Below are 19,874 nucleotides of genomic sequence, written 5' to 3'. Positions count from 1 at the left end.
ATAAATGAAGTAAAATTATATTGCTCTGCATTTTTTTCCTATTCCAATAATAATAACCTCGAGCAAAAAAATGTAATTAATTCATTGCTATGAAGTATAATTTTTGTTGTAGCGATTTGTAAAAATTAAAAAATAACAAATAAACAAATAATTGACAGGTATTTAGTAATCAATAGGGGAATTTAATTTTACAGAACAGAATACGTGTAAATAATAAAAGAAGAAATTTTTTATAATCGATACATATATTTAAACAGTATTTACGTCAATAGATTATTTTTACAATACTTTTTCTCTCACTCTCTTTCGCTCTCACACTTTCTCTCTCTCTTTTATTTCATTTCATAAAACTCATCTCTACATTATGGTACGTTATCGATTATGAATATTATTTACAAATGCAATCCAATTTCCGTTCTATAACTGTATGATAATCAGTTACGTTCACCACTTTGATGGACATATGGAGCACTTGGAACGAACATAATAATAATTATCAATATTTTAATATTTATACGATGATTTTCAATTAATCTAAAAATTAAAAAATTTTAATATTTGCGAACTTTGATTTGAAAATGATAACAATTTATTATTTAACACGACGTCTCTCTTTATGTCCAACAGAGTAATGATTATAAACATTCGATTACATTTTTTTTTCTTCGTGAGATTCATTTTATTTCTTTTTTGAGATTCGTTTTCTGAGATTCATCTTTCTTTGGGTGAAATTAATTTTTCTTTTGATAAGATTTTATAATGAATCTTGGAGCGCGTATTAAAAAATTTTTTTATTGACGAATTTAAAATTATAGGAGATAAGAACACAATTTTCGGTTTGATTTTATACAGTCTGATTTTTTTTTTTTTTTTTTAAGAACACTGTTTTGTTCAAACTGGTAATATAGTGTTTTGTGACATTTTTATTATTTAATTTTGTTTCTATTTTCTATTTACAATCAGTGCTTGATTAAAAAAAATTTGTCATCGCAATTTAATGAAATATCACTATTGGAGTGAAGCAAAGTTTTTCTTTCTGTTTTTCATTCGAAAAAGAATTGGAAATATTTTACGTTTACTTTTTTCTCTTTTAAGTCATCGAGCTTGAAACTGTAAATTTTTTAAGGCAAAAATTTGAAGAGAAAAATTTTTTTGTTCTAAAATATTGAGATGTAAATATAAAGAACGACGGTAGGAATTGGTGGAAGCGTCAGGTAGATAGAAAGAGACAGTGTACTTAACGTCCCCTCTTTTTTCTCTCTCTAGCGACGCGTGCGCTTGCGCCACTATTTTCCACCAATGAGAGAGGCGCAAGCGCAGTCGCTTCTCGTGACGCGCATGCGCTGAGAAACAAAGACGAAACGAGGGGACGTTACGACCTCTATCTGTCTCTTTCTATCAACTTGATTTACTGTCGAAAATATTCGAAATTATCAACAAATTCAGAATTATTATTTATTTATTAAATAAAATCTCTTTACCACTTGGAACAGAACAGTGTTTCTTTTTTGTTTTCTGTACATTAATTTATATTTTATATATATTTATAAATATATTTATATGTATAAATTATATTAAATTTAAACAGACTTAAAATGTTAAAGCGTTTCGCTTGAAGTTGATTTTTTTTCCACGTTTTTTTCGTCTATAGAACTTTTTTTGTTTTCATTTCTCTTGAGCCATTGAATAATATATATTTATAATTCTGTACATGAGGCTCATTAGTTGTGATATTCTTTATGTACAAAGATTCAATAATCTTAAAATTTTACCTACGAGTATTATCATGCTCTGGCGAAAGGTGTAAGAGCTCGTTTCTCACACCCATTTTTTTTCTTTTTTTTTTATTAACACTTCGTGATATACGACGTAGTCACATTTCAGAGAATATATTTATATCCACACTCAACAGAAACAATATTTTTAAAACAAAAACAATTAATAATAATAAATCAGTGAACATCACTGACTATAATAATTATTATCATAGAATTATATAATTAATTATTACACACGGAAAAAAATTTTTAGTTGTTTCAAATTAATTCCTTTGTTATTTTAGAGAAACTTACGGATGTAGGCTTTTTCCGTGTATATTACGTAATTATAATAGTAACAAAAATTTATACTAAAAAATATTCAACAATTTTTTTTTCTCGTCAATATTCTATCTTTTTTCTACAACTCTTTTTAAAACAGTCAAAAAATTCTTTTTTTTTTGCTAAAATCGTGTTAAATTTACATTTTAGTGTTTGTGAAATAATATAACAGGTTTTCTTACAAAAAGTATTTTTCTTAATGCTAAAATTTTCAAATCGATCACCTTAGGTAATTTTACACTCATACCTGTACAAATTTTTTTTTCAGGGATTCTCGACTGTAAATTTTACTATAATTTGTAATTTAAATAAAGTGAGAATCCACGTTTGGGAATTTCGTTGATATCAACACTTATAGTTCAGTTTTACTCACACAGATTTGTCACTGATTTCGAGAGTGTTTTTTATCCAACCACTTTTTTTTAAGTCCATATCTTTAAATTTTTGATGTTGAAAATTTGAAATTCGATTTTATTTTAGAAAAACTTGAAGATTTTTTCAACTTTTCTTTGTAAATATATATAATTAGGTAACTTTCTTGGAATTTGCGTATTATCGCAGGGAGACTGCTCACCTCAGTAAATTTGCCACTAAGAGGGTTAAAGTTGCTAGAAGGATTGTTGGAGCCACACCACAACTACCGCCATGCTGCATTGCTGCTGGATGCTCACCTGTAATCACAAAATGGCACCATTAATAATTCCCAATAGACATTCGAGCCATTAAAGATGAATTATTACTCTAATAAAATTTCCCCGTTACAAATACACATACGAGAGAGTCGCACACTGTTATTTTTTTCTTTCTTTCCGAATAACTCTAAAATTTTTTTTCTATATTTATTCATTCAATTTTTATTTCCTTTTATTTTATTTTTTTTTTTTTGATGTATTATCGTGCAAAAAAAGACAGAAATTTGTCATATTTTTTCATTTGCTGTTAACTTTTTAATGACTTATAAAAAAAATGAAAAAAAAAAAAAAAATTGTTGGAAATTTTTTCAGGAAAGAATAAATACTTTTTAATGTTCTCGCGCGACTCGCATTTCACATGTAAAATTTCATAAAATCCAGCAACTTATTTCCATAAATGCGCACATTTTTTCTCTGCATATTGCGAGAAATTAAATTGGAACAATAAAGAAAAGTGGGTGTGTTATATATGTGCGGTAGAATTTAATTTAAATAAAAGCTTTAAATTCTTAAAGTTTCATTTAGGGGGAGAAAGAGAGCCCTTCTTGTAAAATTTAATTGACATTAATATTGTAATTTTATTTATTTCTTTGGAAGAAAATATAATAAATTTGTCTAGTGGGGAAAAATTTCAAAGAAAATAAATGAGTTACAAAATTTAATAATTATTATTTTTTTTAAGACGTAAAGTAGAATAATGTGCATGTAGATTTAATAGCATTTGCCTTACAACACTTTAGAGATAAAAAAGCATTTTATTATTATAATTTTTTATTATATGAACAATGAAAAATAGAAATTTCAAGGACGACAATTTAGAAAATAAGAAAAAAAATATCGACTACTTTATTAAAAGAAAAAAGTTTTTTTAATTAATTGAGTGAATAATGCATGAAATTGAATTATTATCACGTGTAATGAATGAGAACACGTTCCTTGAGGTCGAACATTAAGAAATTCAGATCGTATAATGATTTTATGAACAGTATCAAAATGTCTATCAGTTTTATGAAACTTGTGTGTTAAAGTGTTGAAACTATCAGAGTTTATGATGCACGTGATAAAACATCTACTAAGTGTCAGGTCACTGTTTTATAATTTTATGTTATGAGATACGAGGACGTTCCATGGAACTTGTGTTTGGAAAATTCATGAGAAGAGAAAAGTGTCTTGTCAGACGAACAACATTGCATATTATATATATATCTACCCCATTCCAAACGTAAATCATCGTCAATTTTACTCCCGAATTACACCTGGTGAGTTTTTGAATATAACTCCTGCTTTCTTTAAATTTTCACAAAAATCATTTTTTATTTCTTCTCTTTCCCTCATCTACTTATTCTATTTGTCATTTTTTTAAAATGTAGGTATTTAACTTTTTTTGACAGAATAATAATTTTATGTACAAATTATTAAAATATTTTTTAATCTCTGATGAGGATAGTATAAGTTTTAATTCTCATTTACAAATTTTGAATTTAAATATTAAATTAATTATTAATTATTAATTAACTATTAACTATTATTATAGTTCCTTTAATTTATTATTATAGTTAATTAATAATTATTAATTAACAATAATTATATTAAGGGCTAATTCCACCAATCTCAATTAAAAGTTAATCAATGATTAAAGCCAGTTTAACGGCTCATGATTGGTTGATTGAAAATTTATTAATTGAATAACTTTTAATCGATATTAGTGAAACTGGTCCTAATTATAACTATTTATTATAATAATTAACTACAATAATCTAATTATTCTGTCTTTCATTCATTCATTTTGTCCGCAGTTTAAATTTAGTTTGAGTATTTGTTTAATTTTTTTTTTTATTTTAATACTTTGTTTGACAGATCGAAATTATAAAGTTTTTCTATTTGTCAATCACAATTCTTAATTGAAAATATAATTGAAAATTTTAATAGACTTTTATAAAATGAAGGTAAGAAATTTTCATAATGTTGATTTGTCAATCATAATTTTTTATTAAAAAATTTTTTATTTTTTTTTTAAGAAAAATTTGTGTGATTTCCATTATTTTTATTAACAAAATTATAATATTTTTCATAGAAATATTTTTTAGTTTTTTTTATAAAAAAAATTTGTGTAATTTCCGTTCTGTAATCACAATTTTAAATATTAGCGAAATTATAAATTTTTTGAAAGATATTTTCGTTTTAGAAATAACTGAAAAAAATTTGCATAATTCCTATTTCATAATTACAATTTTTATATATAAAATTAAGTTTTCCTTTTTGAAAAAGAAAAAAACTTTGTGTAATTTCTGTTCTTAGTCAAAATTTTTAACGGAATTATAATTTTTTTTTGGAAATGAATTAAAAAAAATTGTACGATTTTGTTTTTTTTTAAAAGAAGAAAAAATAAATAAAATTTGCACAATTTCTATTTCTTCAGCGCCATTTTTTAATATAAATCTCAAGTATATTTATTTAAAAAGATAGTTAAAAAATTTGTATAGCTTCTATTATTTAATTTTAATTTGTCAAAATTAAAGTTATTATTATTGTTTTTAGACAATTTTTAGTATTTTTATGCCTAATTTGAAATAAAGTATAGTTTATAAATATATTTAGAAAATAGAAAATCAGCAAATCTTTTTCTTAATTTTTAATGAAAACTTTGAATAATGTTAAAAAATTGGCATTAAGAAAGAGAAATTATGCAAATTTTCTTTCAATTTTTTTTCTATAAAAAATGAAAATTTTGTCAGACAAATCAAAATTTATTAACATTATATATAATATTAATAATTAATAATAATAATAATAATAATCTTTCTCTTTTATTTTATAAACAAATTCGCCTAAAAATTTATTTTATTTGTTTTATTTGAATTTCCAAATTTTTTAAAATAGTAATAAAAAAAATAAATTGAATTTTAACTAATTAGTAGCCAATACAAGTTAAAAAGTGATTACAGTGAGATTGAAACGAAAATAAATTATATTAAACGAATTAAAATTAAACGCAAAACACTCAATTGCATTAAAAATATATTTAAATGTTATTCCAATGAAAATAAATTCTAAAATTGAGTAGAAATTTAATTTGAAAAAAATCCTGGATTAAATAAAATTCAAAATTCAAATAAAATACTAAATAAACACTAACTAAAGAAAAACTAATAATACTAAATAAATACTGAAAAATAATAAAAATACTAAATAATTAGCGAAATTAAAAACAATCAAAATAATAGAGTTAATATTTAATAATTACATTAATATTGCTTATGTTTGTATTTATTTGGTATAATTAATTAGTTTAATTTAATTAATTATTTTAACTTACTAAATGAATTATTTTAATTTGAAATTTAAATTATTTAACACCTTCACTGTTCGAAAAAAATGTATCATGATTGTCCAAAAATGATATTTTTAATTAATTGATATTATTACAATTTTTATTAAAATAATTAATAATAAATGTTTATGGCTGAATAATTATAAATGTTTATAATATTTGTTGTTAATATTATAATCTTTATGATAATTAATTATGAAGGGTTATAAATGTCTATCGTTAAATAATTAAAAATGTTTACAATATTTGTTATAATTGTTGTTAATATTACAATTTACACTTATAGTTAATTTTTTATAAACAAATCAATCATATTGTTACTAACAATTAAATTATTATAAACAATTAGATTTCTATTAACAATTAAAATGCTACTAACAATTAAATTATTATAAACAATTAGATTTCTATTAACAATTAAAGTGCTACTAACAATTAAATTATTATAAACAATTAGATTTCTATTAACAATTAAAGTGCTACTAACAATTAAATTATTATAAACAATTAGATTTCTATTAACAATTAAAGTGCTACTAACAATTAAATTGTTACTAACAATTAAATTATTATAAACAATCATATTGTTACTAACAATTAAATTGTTATAAACAATTAGATTTCTATTAACAATTAAAGTGCTACTAACAATTAAATTGTTACTAACAATTAAATTATTATAAACAATCATATTGTTACTAACAATTAAATTGTTATCAACAATTAGATTTCTATTAACAATTAGATAATTTATGTTAATTTAATTATATTATTCCTAGTAAGGTTACTCGAACATTCTGGTGGGAAATTTAAAATTAATCGAAACAAGAAAGTGAAAAACAAGGGAAAAATACTTCTCGGACTAATATTTAAATAAAATTAATAACTTATTCGAATTAATAATAATAATTTTAATATTTATAATAATAATAATAATAATAATAATAATAATAATAATAATAATAATTAAAATATGAATTAAAAGTCTTGACAGTAGTGGAAAATTGACAAACATCGACAAATATTTTGAAAATTAGAAACTTATAGAAAGTCGTTTTGTTATATTTGGATGTAAGTTATCTCGTAGAGATTTTCTTTGGCATCGACAAAGAAAAAGTTGCGTAATAAATAATAATGATAAACACGAGAGTATTTTGGCGTATTTTTGGGGGAAAAAAAAGGACAAGTTGCGAGTAACTGCCGCAATTTACGATTAAATTGAAAATACTATTATGCTCTCGTTTACGTGACCGTTATCGAAAAATGGCACGAGGCAATTCGTAATCGTGTTAATGCTCACAGATTCAACGTTGTGCACGCTGAAATAACCGGGCGTGTGCAGGGGTTTATCGGGAAATAATTGAAATTTGCGGTCAATTCTGCAGGTAATCAGCTGTTTGAAATAACGTCGATGGCAAATGTGGCTGTGAGCCCTATAGCTGTAAATTAATTATGCAGACGAACTGCGCTGCATTAATTTTCATTTGACTCAGGTAGGCAGAAGATAGAGTGGGATTTGTTATAATAATTATGTTCCAACAAGTTGTCAAAATAATTCACTCTTTCCGCAATATTCGGTCCTTTTGTTTCGATGAAATACATGCATGTGAGCAAGCGCTACTGTTTTACGACATGAAAAAGAAAAAAAAACAGAAGAAAAAAAAGAAAATAAAAGAACAGCGAAAATATATTATACACCAAATAAAAGAAATAGAAATGTAGAAAAAAAATTCAATTGTTTTTATTTTTTTTTTTCAACAATTTTATAACAGGGGTGGGATTATTTTCGATACTTCTTTACTTCATTACTTAGAAAATTTATTATTATAGTCTACAAGCGCACTTGTTTTCATTATTATAGGAATTACTATCGAAAATTACGGTACAAAAAAACGAGTAAATAAACAATCTATACTTTATTTTCAACAAGATCTCTTTTCTTTTCACATTCTACTCTTTTTCTCTACTCTTAGAAAATGGGAAAAAGGTTACGAATCGTTGGAATTCTTTTTCAAATCTTGTTTTCAACGATTTTCTTTTTCTCTATATACTTTATATAATACGTATAAGATATTGATCTTCAGAAAGTACAAACAAAAATTTTTTTTTTTAATTCAACAAAATAGTTTCTTTGTCATTTTTTTTTATTTCTAGGAAAATATTTACCTGTAATGCACTTTAGAAAGAAAATTTTCTTCAACTAAATAAAGTGTAGGAAAAATAACTTTCTTGGAATGAAAGGTATATTTGAATGAGAAAAAATCTATCAATTATTTATAGCACTTACTTTTTGGATTAAAAAAAAAAATTAAAACAGTGCATTTTTGAGCCTTTTTTAAATTAAATAATATTTGTTTAATTTTTTTTCGATTATAATATTACTAAAAAAGATTTAAAATTAATTATTGCGTGCAAAAGTTTGAAGCAGATTTGAAAATAAAGTTAAAAGGTATTAAATAGAGGACGGAATGACATTTTCTGATAATTCTTTTAAACTGCAATTAAAAAATATTGTTTTTCACTGTAAAACATTTTCAAATTTTATTTGATAAAAACACGTATAGAGATAGTGTAAAATTTCCTGTTTTACAACGTATATATAACGAGCAAAATATTCATGTACACTATATTGATGAATATTTTATAACTGTCAACGTTAAAAAAATGTATAAAATTATCTCATTACTTCTTATTTTTGTTGCTTTTGGACAAGTAAGATTTTATATAACTTAAAATTTTATTAAATATATTCTATTAACCCCTTGGCTGTCAACGAGATTTCCATTGTTTGGGCCAAAAGTGTGTTGAAAAAAATTTTAATGGATTTTTAAGAAACTTGGTACCCTAAGGTTTCTGGGGTCGCTGATTACGAATCTGACATTAGTTTTTCAGGGTATTTATCGAAATTTGATTTCACCAACAATTATCACACTGATGTCAGATTAACTAGTTTCAAACAAATTCAATAAATTTTAAAAAAATTTCCGCCATATTGAACCAGATATTTTGAATTTTGAAAAACTGATTTCAGATTCGTTATTAGCGACCCTAATAACCCCCTAGTATTCAGTTTCAAGCCAATCTGATCAATTTTTTATTTCGTTGTCCGCCATATTGGATCCGCCATTTTGAATTTTGAAAAACTAATGTTAGATTCGTAATCAGCGACCCTTGAAACCCCCGAGTAACAAGTTTCAAGCAAATTCGACGAATTTTGGAAAAATTCCGCCATCTTGGATCCGCCATTTTGAATTTCGAAAAACTGATGTCAGATTCGTAATCAGCGACCCCAGAAACCTTAGGGTACCAAGTTTCATAAAAATCCATTAAAATTTTTTTCAACACACTTTTGGCCCAAACAGTGGAAATCTCGTTGACAGCCAAGGGGTTAATAAATCTGGAGGTTGTGGAAAATATAAAGCAGTTTTCAAATTGTTTGATAAGAGTGACAAATCTAACAAAAGTCCATGTTTAATAAAGATGACCAAAGGAATCATCACTGGCTGTTAAATTTTGTCTTCGATAAATGCAGAGGAAGAACTAAATTTCACCAATACATTTTTTTTTACATTTTTCTTATACATTTCTCAATTAATCAATCTGGAGGCTGTGGAAAATATAAAGCGGTTTTCAAATTATTTAAAAAGAGTGAAAAATCTAACAAAAGTCCAGGTTTAATACAGATCACCAGAGGAACCATCACTGGTTGTTAAATTTTCTCTTCGGTATATATGCAAACGGAAGATCTAAATTTTACAAATAACGTCATCTTTTTCTTTTAAGTTGCAATACTTTTTTTTAAATAAAAAAAAATGTTAATATCATTTATTTGTTTAATTACATAAAAAAATAAGCAAACATTTTTAAATGTCACTCAATTCTTTATGTAAAAAAACCTAAAAACATTTTGTTTTCTAAAATTAAAGAATGAAACTCACTTTATTAAATTCAAACCTTTTTTTTTCATGATTGTGGTTCAAAAGAAATTTCTAGATAAGAAAAAAATTTGAAAATTTCATGAAACCGCTTCTGCACTCCTCTTTTTTTGTATATATATATATATATATAAAACTTAACGATTGTTTTATCGAAAACTTGTTCTTATGGAGAAAAAGTTAAAAGTGATTTTCTGGCAACGACAGCTTTAAAAGAAACTCCTAATTTATCGTTCCATCGTTAAAATTCAATTTATCAGCGAGAAAATTTGGAAATGGACATATTTTTCACGAGAAGATAAGAAAAAAAATTCCCATGCTTCTGATCATCAGCACATTTCGCATTTCTCAAATTTCAGAAATAAATTAAAAATTGTGAACAGAATAAGAAAATTATCGTTTAGCAAAAAGTGTATAAAAATTTACATATAAAATAAAAAAAAATTACTTTATTACAAAATTTAATTTTTACCTGCAATAAACTATTTTATGTTTTACACATTTAATAATAGTATTTAAAATACAATAATAATATTCAACATAATATTTTCCCACAGGCCAACAAAATTTTGTTGCCCAACCAATGAAAGCCAATTCTTATAGGATTTTGTCCGTAGAATCCGAATTTGACCTTGAAAATATTGGATTGGCTCTATTTTTCAAGCAATTTGCGTTCCAATACGCAAATTACGCATTTTTGGCATATTTTGAATGAATGTAAAACCAAATATCGAAACAGTAAATCTGTCCGCATAGGACCAAATTACAGCTTAAATACTGCTCTTTAATATCCAAAAACAAAAAATTTAATTTATATACGCTTTAACCTTTAATGTCCAATGGAACATACGCTGTTTCATAAACGTATTGAAAATAACATTACTTTTCACCAGGTAAGACAAATTAAGTAAAAATTAGTCTCTCCGGGGGTATTTGTAGTCGCTGCTTAGAAATCTGTATTCAGATTTTAATATTCAAAATGGCGCATTCAATATGGAGAATTTTTTTTTAATTGTCATTTTTATCATAAAGGTGTAAACTATTTTTAAAAATTAGTCCGAAATTTTTAATTCTTATATTTCGTAGCAGATTTATATGTAGTATTTAAGCTTTAATTTGGTCCTATGCGGACAAATTTACTGTTTCGGTATTTGGTTTTACATTTATTCAAAAAATGCCAAAAATGCGTATTTTGCGTATTGAAACGTAAGTTGCTTGAAAACTAGAGCCAATCCAATATTTTCAAGGTCAAATTTGGATTCTACGGACAAAATCCTATAAGAATCAGCAATAACATTTTAGGCAACATGCAATTGATGAAATTTTGTCGGCCTGTGTTATCAAACAACTATTTTGGAATAAACTTTCTATACATTTTTCTAGTTATATCTACTCTCTAAATTTAAATTAGTAAAAATGTTTACTAGTTTCATTAACAAAAGCCGTTTAAGATTGAAATAAATAAATAAAAATGATAAAATATTAAAAAATGTTCCTTCCATAAAAAAAAATATTTTAAATTTAATTGGATACAAACGAGTAAGTAGATAGTAAAAACCTTCCAGTTTTAAAACTTATATAAAGAAGCAAAATGTTCATGCATATTATTCTATTTGTGAAAAATTTATAACAGTCGACATAAAAATTTAAAAATGTACAAAATTTTATGCGTATTTTTCGCTTTTATTGCTTTTGGACTGGTAAAATATTTAATTTATTATTATCAAATTTACAATATTGAAATAAAAATTCATATTTACAATATGAATTAAAACTTTTAGAATTCATATTAGAAGAATTAAATTCCGAATAAATTGGAAAAAATCTCCATTGAAAATATTAATAAATAGAAATATATCCCATCAAAAAATAAATATATGTATAATTTGTTTTATTTTTTATTTGTTTTGTAAAAATTTATTATAATTAATTATAAAATTAGTAGAAAATTTTTATTAAATATTATCTCTTTTAAAGGCAGTAGATCAAATACTTATGATATAACAAAGGGATATGTTGTTAAAAGAAAAAATAGTTCAATTATCACTGTAAAATCAGATAATTCAACAACAAACATTACTTGGAATAAAGATGTTTCATCAAAAAATAATGCTTTCAGAGTAAGTAAAATCAAAACAATAATTTTTTATTTACACATTTTTTGAGAATACAACTAATTCTTAATTTCTAAATTTCAATTAAAAATCGTTTCTAAGAAAAATTTCTCTGAAAAATCGTTTCTTCACTGTATCAAATTAATATTTACTTGAATCGAATAATTTATATATTTTTTGTATGCGAATATTTTAATAACTTAATTAAATTTAAAACAAAATATTTTCAGACAACTTATGAATTTACTTATCTTTCACAAAATAAAACATTACGTGCAAGCTCAGCAAATTTGTGCAATCTGGCAAAAAGGGGTAGCTTTGAGGAAGTTTGTCAAACGTATTTTTTGAATATCTTATCAAATGCCAAAAGTTGTCCGATTAAAAAGGTAGATTTTTAATATACTGAATGTTGTATATAAATTTAAATATTATTGATAAATTAATACTATAAAAAAACTTTTATTTCTCGATTTTTAACTTGAAGACGAATAACAGAGAATAATATATTTTTACAGGGTACCAATAGAATTTTCCGACCTCGATATTTTTATAAATACTCAGGTGATAAATCTGCAGGATGTGGAAAAATTAAAGGTCTTTTCAAATTATTTGAAAAGAGTGAAAAAACTAACAAAAATCCAGTCATAATACACGCCTTCCGAGGATCAAAAATTCTCTGTTAAATTATGTCTCTTGTAAAGTTCAATAAATTAAATATAAAATTTAAATTAACAAATTAATTTATAAAGCAAGTGTATAATAAATAAATTAAAAATATAAATATACAAATATAGGCCAATCGCATTATTATGTATTTATTTTAGAATTAATTCTTTTAGACTTCGCACTTGATAATTAATTTTAAAAAGTAGCATTCAAACTGAAAAAGTAGCAAAAATAGTATTTATCAAAAAAATAAACTTGACGACAAAAAAAAACTAGTTTTAGACACTTTACAAAACTGACAAAAATTTCATTCTGTATTTCATTTTCTTGACTTTTTCCTAATTTTCATCAAAAATATTTACTTCTTTTTTATCCTGCTAATAAATTGAATTTCTACAACGAATTTTATTATTCATGAAAGAATTTAAATATTTATAAAAATAATTTAATTCTTGTGAAGAATTTTATAAAAATTTTTAAATAATTGATTTCTTTCGACTAATTTTATGCAAATTCTAATTTAAATAATTGAATTAAAAAGAAATTTTTATTATTCGTGAAAATAATTAAATTCTTACGAAGATTTTTACAAAAAAGTTTTTAAATATTTGAATTCTGTTTGGAAATTTTATAAAAATAGTAGAGACTGAAAATCATTGAATTGCAAAAAGTTTTTACAAATAATTAAATTTTACAAAGAATTCTATTAAAATTTTTGAGAATAATTGAATGTTTGTGTGGCATTTTATTACATTTTTTTTTTAAATAATTGAATTTCTAAAAATCATTTTCTTATTTATGAAAATAATAAAATTGAATTCTTGCGAACGATTTTATTAGAATTCTTAAAAATTGAATTTCAAAAAAAAAAAATTTATTACTTTTAAAAATACTTGAATTCTTCTAATGAATATTGTTATTTATGAAAATAATTGAATTTTGCAAAGATTTTTTTAAAATGCCTCAAAATAATTGAATTTTTGGGAATAATTTTGTTATTTATCTTTAATAATTGAATTCTTTTGAAGAATTATTTATATGTGAATAATTGAATTTTTCTGAAGAATTTTATTAAAATCTAAAAAAATAATTGAATTATTTCAAAAAAATTTAATTAAAATTGTATTTAAAATAATTGATTTCCTTCGAACAATTTTATTAAAATATTTGAAAATAATTGAATTCCTGTGAAAAATTCTAATATTTTTGTAAATAATTGAATTCTTCCAAAGAATTTAAAAAATACGATTTTTTTGAGAAATTGAAATTAAATTTTTATGAATATTTACATTTTTTGAGCAATTTCTGTAAAATTGTATTAAAAATGATTGAATTCCTGCGATGAATTTTATTATTTGTAAAAATAATTGAATAGTTGCAAAGAATTATTATTAATAATAATAATAACTGAATTTTCAGGGGAAAAAAATTACTCACAATAATGGACCCAAAACATTTTTCTACACCATTGAAAAAAATCACCACTGTAGTCAATTTAAAGCTGAAATGAAAATATATCGACAAAAGGACAATTATACAATCTTTCAAACAATCCAAGACCGAATGAAATTCCTTCAAAAGGAAAAAAAAATTATCTTGCATTGTTTGATAAAAGTTCAAAAATAAAATATCAAAAATATTTCTTTTCATAAAAAAAATATATTTTAAATTTAATTTGATAAAAACGAGTAAGTAGATAGTGGAAAACTTTCTGTTTTAAACCTTATATAAGGAGAAAAATTTTCATACATATTCTATTTGTGAAAAGTTTATAACAGTCAATACAAAAAATTCAAAATGTACAAAATTTTATGCGCATTTTTCGTTTTTATTGCTGTTGGACTCGTAAGATATTTAATATATACTATTATCAAATTTACAATTAAAATATAATATAAGTTATAAAAATATAAATAAATACCGTCAATAAATAAATGTACACTGAGAAAAAATTTTTTTTTAATCCAAAAATAAGTAGCCAATAAAAAAAATATTTTTGAATTCAACATATTTTATAATTTTATTAAACGTAAGTTTTATTAAATCAAACTTATATTATGTGTTGAATCAAAATTATTATGTTTAATTCAAAAATAATTTTTAGTCGTTTGATTCAAACATATCGTTTTCTCAGTGTTTGTAGTTTATTTATTTTATTATTTTGAATAATTTTATAATAATTTTTATTTATTTTGTAACATTTATTATAATTTTAATAATAAAATTTGTAAAAATTTTTATTAAACATTATCTCATTTGAAGGCAGCAGATCAAATACTTATGATAACAAGGGCGTATGTTGTTAAAAGGAAAAATAGTCCCACTATCACTGTAAAATCAGCTAATTCAACAACAAACATTACTTGGAATAAAGAGGTTTCAGAAAAAAATAATGCTTTCAGAGTAAGTAAAATCAAAACAATAATTTTTTATTTACACATTTTTTGAGAATACAACTAATTCTTAATTTCTAAATTTTAATTAAAAATCGTTTCTAAGAAAAATTTCTCAGAAAAATCGTTTCTTCACTGTATCAAATTAATATTTACTTGAATCGAATAATTTATATTTAAAACAAGTAAATTGTATTTGTACCAAATAGTCGCGTATTTGAATTCAATAAATTTTTTTTCATTGTATTTTTGTTTTAAAACAAATTGGAAAAAACTGATAATAAACAACTTTTGAATAAAATCAACTTAGAAAATGTAAGAAGAGATTAATTTAAAATTTAAATAATTAAATTTTTAATAATTTTTTATTATTTTAATTTTATCAATTGAAATTTAGAAAAATTTTTCTATGCGAATATTTTAATAGATTAATTTAATTTTCAACAAAATACTTGCAGGCGACTTATGAAATAACTGATCTCTCACAAAATAAAACAATGCGTGCAAGCTCTGCAAATTTGTGCACTATGGCAAAAAAGGGGAGCAAAGAAGAAATTTATCAAACTTATTTTTTGAATATTTTAGCAAATGCCAAAAGTTGTCCGATTAAGAAGGTAAATTTTTAAAATACATATATTGAATATTATATATAAAATTTAAATATTATTGGTAAATTAATAAAACTTTTTTATTCATTTTTAACTTGAAAACGAAAATTACAAATAAATAAAATTTATTTTTATTACAGGGTACAAAAAAAATTTTCCGACCTCGATATTTTTATAAATTTCCAGGTAATAAAACTACATGTGTAAAAATTAAAGGTGTCTTTAAATTATTTGATAAGAGTGACAAAAATGACAAAAATCCTGTCTTAATACATGGCTTCCGAGGATCAAAAATTACCTGTTAAATTATGTCTCTGAAAAATTTAATAAATTAATTTATTTATACCATTACAAGTTGTTCATTAAATTATTTTAAAATAAATTTCTTTTTGAGGAAGCAAAAAAATGTTTTCTATGCATTATTATTATTAATATAAGATTCTAAATTCGTTTTACAAATTTTTTGATGAATTATAAATTTATATACAGACCACTCGCTTTATTACTTATTTTCAAATAATGATTTTAAAGTGTTATAATAAGTTATAAAAAAATAAAAAAATTTTATTTCATATTAAACATAAAAATAACTATTAATTATTATTAAATTTAAAAAAAGTTTTTTCTCATCACAAATATAGTTTTTTGCACTAAAAAGTGTATCTTTGGAAGTTTGAAAACTTTTTTTTCTAACCTAATGCTGAATTGTTTTTGAGTTCAAAAAAAAATTTATTACATTTTAATATTAAGTAAATGAATAAATAAATTGTTTGTCAATAGTAAACCGCTTTATAAATATATTTTTATGATTAAATATTTTCCATTGAATAAACATTTTTTTGTGTTTCCTGTAAAATTTCAAAAAATCGAAAATCACGATTCAATTGTGTCGCTAATTTAGTAAAATTCTTAAACACAAAGCTTCTTCATAAAGGCACAGAAATTACTCATTTTTACCTATTTAAGACCTGTTGCTTACATTTTCCGATAAAAACATTAATTTATTACCAGGAATTTGACGTACTTTGTTAATAAAATTTTATCGGACATTTTTTGTAATGATAAACAAAACAAGTTTGTTTTATATTATTGTATTTTAAATTTTAATATAAAAGTGTCTTAATTTATATTTCCTTTGTTATATTTTTGAGGACTCTCGACAATACTTACAAAATTTCATAATGTTCAAAGTTGTCTGCCTTTTTGCTATTTATTCAGCAGCAACCTTTGTAACTTTATTTAATTTCTTATTTATTTAATTAATTTATTTATTATTATATTATTATTTCATCACAATTATTCTATATTATATATTTATTTATATATTTATTATTATTATTATTATTATTATTATTATTTTTTCGAAGTTATCACTTGCTTATTTAATTATTAGGTATATAATATAAATATAATTATACATAATTAATATTTTATAATTTATAATAATTAATTAAAAATCTTGTAAACTCAGAAAGTTTTGTATTTGATAAAAAAGAATCACTCAATTATTATTTCTGTAAATAAATAAAACAAAAAGTAATGTTTAAATAATTTAATATTTTAGGCATTAGACAAAAAAGCTGAATTATCATATGGAAATATTTTTAAAGGAAGGGAAATTTCTGCTGTAAGTATTGAATCAGCTAAAGAAAAAACTGAAATTACATGGAACGAGTCCGTTAATGCAGAGGAAAATCCTCTAAAAGTAAGAAAATTAACTTTTAATGCAATCGGCTATTAAAAGATATTTTTTCGATTGCTTATAAAAATTATAAAATTGCATTAAAAATTACGTAAAATAAGATAATAGAAAAAGTGTAAAGTGCAAAAAAGCAAAAATAATATGAGAAGGAGTACAGGAAGAATAAAAAAAAATAAAAAATTGAATATTTTTTCGAATTTAATAAAATTTGTACATGTGTTTACTATTTTTAAGTACAGGCTAGTTTATATATTGAATTTGCTAAAAAGAATCAAAGTGAGTTTATTTATCTTTCCAATTTGTGTGGAACTTATAAGAAATCTTCAACTAGACGCAGCGCTCAGATATTTATTTTAAAAACTATCGCAAATGCTACCACATGTCCGATCAAAAATGTAAGCATCAATCATAAAATCCTAAATCTTTTCAAAATATTTAAAAAAATAAATAAAATACCTAATAAATTTTAATAATTTAACAAAATTAATAATATTAATAATAATAGTGATAATAGTAATAATAATAATAATAATAATAATAATAAAAATAATTAGAATAAAAATAATTAGAATAATACCGAATTTTTCAGGGAACAAAAATTATTCACACAAATGGACCAAAAACATTTTCCTATACAATTGAAAAAAATCGTCACTGTGGTCAACTTCAAGCCGAAATGAAAATATATCGAGAAAAGGACAGGACAATTCCAGCAATTTTGGGATATTTTAAAGGAAACCTCACCGGCTGCTAATGTATAATAGAATTTTAATACTATGTTACCAATTATATAGCAGAATCTCTTAGAAGTATTATAATTCTTACTAATGAAGCGAATAAAAAGCAAAAGCGATATATAAAAGAAATAAAATTCTGACTTAAGTTTTTTAAACTTCCTATTCATGTACTATTTTTCAGAAAGGAATATTTTTTATTTGAACTCTTCATTAAAACGGCTTCATTATAACAATGCAGAATATTCCATTCTTTTTTTTCGTACTCAAGAGGCAAAAATAAAATGAAGATAAAGTTCTTGTTATTTATTTGAAACTTTTAAACATCTTTAGTTTTCGTTTATTGTTAATCTTAGGGAAAATTTAGTTCTGAAATGTGTACAAAAGTTATGGTTTGGTCACTAGTAGAAGTATGTTACGAATTTACGATCAGAGAAAAACTATTTAAAATTGTTTTTTAATTCTATTTTCTATTTTATTATAATAAATATAAATTTTTTTACTCTACAAAAATTAAAAATTTGTATCTTACTATAAAAAAACTCAAAATCGAAGGAAAACGTTATATTACAAAAAAGAATTCTTAGCTTTTAATTTTTTAGGCTCATTTTTGTATTGAAAATCGAATTTACTGAATTCAAGAATTATAAAATTATCAAATTATTAAATTACAACCAACAATTCGCGCGCTAAAGCGTGCCGCTAACTTTTTACTTCATTTTTAAAAATAAAATTATCAATTGAGGCCTTGGATCCAATAACTCGCCCGACGCTCGGAGGAACGCGCAACTGCCAGTCAGTGAGCAGTGAGCGCCTCTGGGCCACTCACTGCTACCCGACTGGTATTAGCGCGTTCCTCCGAGCGTCGGGCGAGTTATTGGATCCAAGGCCTCAATTTTAAAAATAATAGAATTTAAAAATTTTAAATTCAAATTTCTGTTGAAAACACTAAAATAATTCAATTTTCGGAGAAATTGCAAATAATTTATTGCAGAAATTTAATTATTTTCAAAAGTAATAAAATTCTTCTTATAAAATTCAATTATGTTAAAAATTTTTTTAAAAATTCTCGTCAAAATTCCAATTATCTTTGTAAAAAATCAAAATTTTTCCCCAAAGATCAAATTATTTTCAAAAATAACAATAAAATGTCCTAATTTAAATTATTTTCAATATCTACTATTTTAATAAAATTTTTCAAGAAAAATTCAATTATTTAAAAAAATGTAATAAAATCACACACAAACATTTAATTATTGTCAAAAATATTAAAAATTCCACAGGAATTCAATTATTTACAATTTTTTTATAAATTTCTTCGCAATAATTCAATTATTTTCATAAATTATTATAAAACATAAAGAAATGAGTCTTCGACTCGGAGCAATCAATTATCTTCATGTTTTATAGCAAAATACTTTTATTATAAGTTGTTTAATTTCAAAAAGGTTTGAATTTGTAATTTTTGAATGTCTTAATTCCTGTGGAAAAATAATAATAATCAAATATTTATTTAAAAAAGAAATTATTGATGTTATCAAATAATTTTACAATTAAAGAAATTCGTAAAAATGTAACGGAACATTTTTTTTCCTTTATT

General features: G+C 22.9%; 2 protein-coding genes across 4 annotated transcripts in view; one reads left to right on the top strand and one right to left on the bottom strand.

Annotated features, from left to right (window-relative positions):
• Positions 1 to 256: 256 nt before the first annotated feature.
• Positions 257 to 19,874, bottom strand: part of LOC122501885 (basement membrane-specific heparan sulfate proteoglycan core protein-like) — a 428,837-nt gene continuing 409,219 nt past the window's right edge. For all 3 annotated transcript variants that reach the window (XM_043611648.1, XM_043611649.1, XM_043611650.1), the window contains one exon: positions 257 to 2,770. In XM_043611648.1, the coding sequence (XP_043467583.1) occupies positions 2,670 to 2,770 (101 nt within the window). In that variant the 3' untranslated portion in view covers positions 257 to 2,669. The remainder of the gene's footprint in view (positions 2,771 to 19,874) is intronic.
• LOC122501893 lies at positions 14,630 to 16,244 on the top strand. The gene is made up of 4 exons (XM_043611660.1): positions 14,630 to 14,682; positions 15,100 to 15,240; positions 15,689 to 15,844; positions 15,979 to 16,244. Exons 1-4 carry the CDS (start codon positions 14,635 to 14,637, stop codon positions 16,141 to 16,143), a joined length of 510 nt encoding a protein of 169 aa, XP_043467595.1. The 5' UTR covers positions 14,630 to 14,634; the 3' UTR covers positions 16,144 to 16,244.

Source organism: Leptopilina heterotoma, unplaced genomic scaffold (genome assembly GCF_015476425.1).
Source record: "Leptopilina heterotoma isolate Lh14 unplaced genomic scaffold, ASM1547642v1 Lhet_218, whole genome shotgun sequence".
NCBI classification, from domain to species: domain Eukaryota; kingdom Metazoa; phylum Arthropoda; class Insecta; order Hymenoptera; family Figitidae; genus Leptopilina; species Leptopilina heterotoma.
Note: the sequence above shows the minus strand (reverse complement) of the source record. Positions and strands in the feature narration are given on the sequence as shown.

Bases quoted from the DNA above. Each gene is read 5' to 3' on its own strand.
- LOC122501893 (XM_043611660.1), top strand. From the start codon at position 14,635: ATGTACAAAATTTTATGCGCATTTTTCGTTTTTATTGCTGTTGGACTC. The intron at 14,683-15,099 runs GTAAGATATTTA...TCTCATTTGAAG, and splicing joins TTTTTATTGCTGTTGGACTC to GCAGCAGATCAAATACTTAT. The intron at 15,241-15,688 runs GTAAGTAAAATC...AAATACTTGCAG, and splicing joins AAAAAAATAATGCTTTCAGA to GCGACTTATGAAATAACTGA.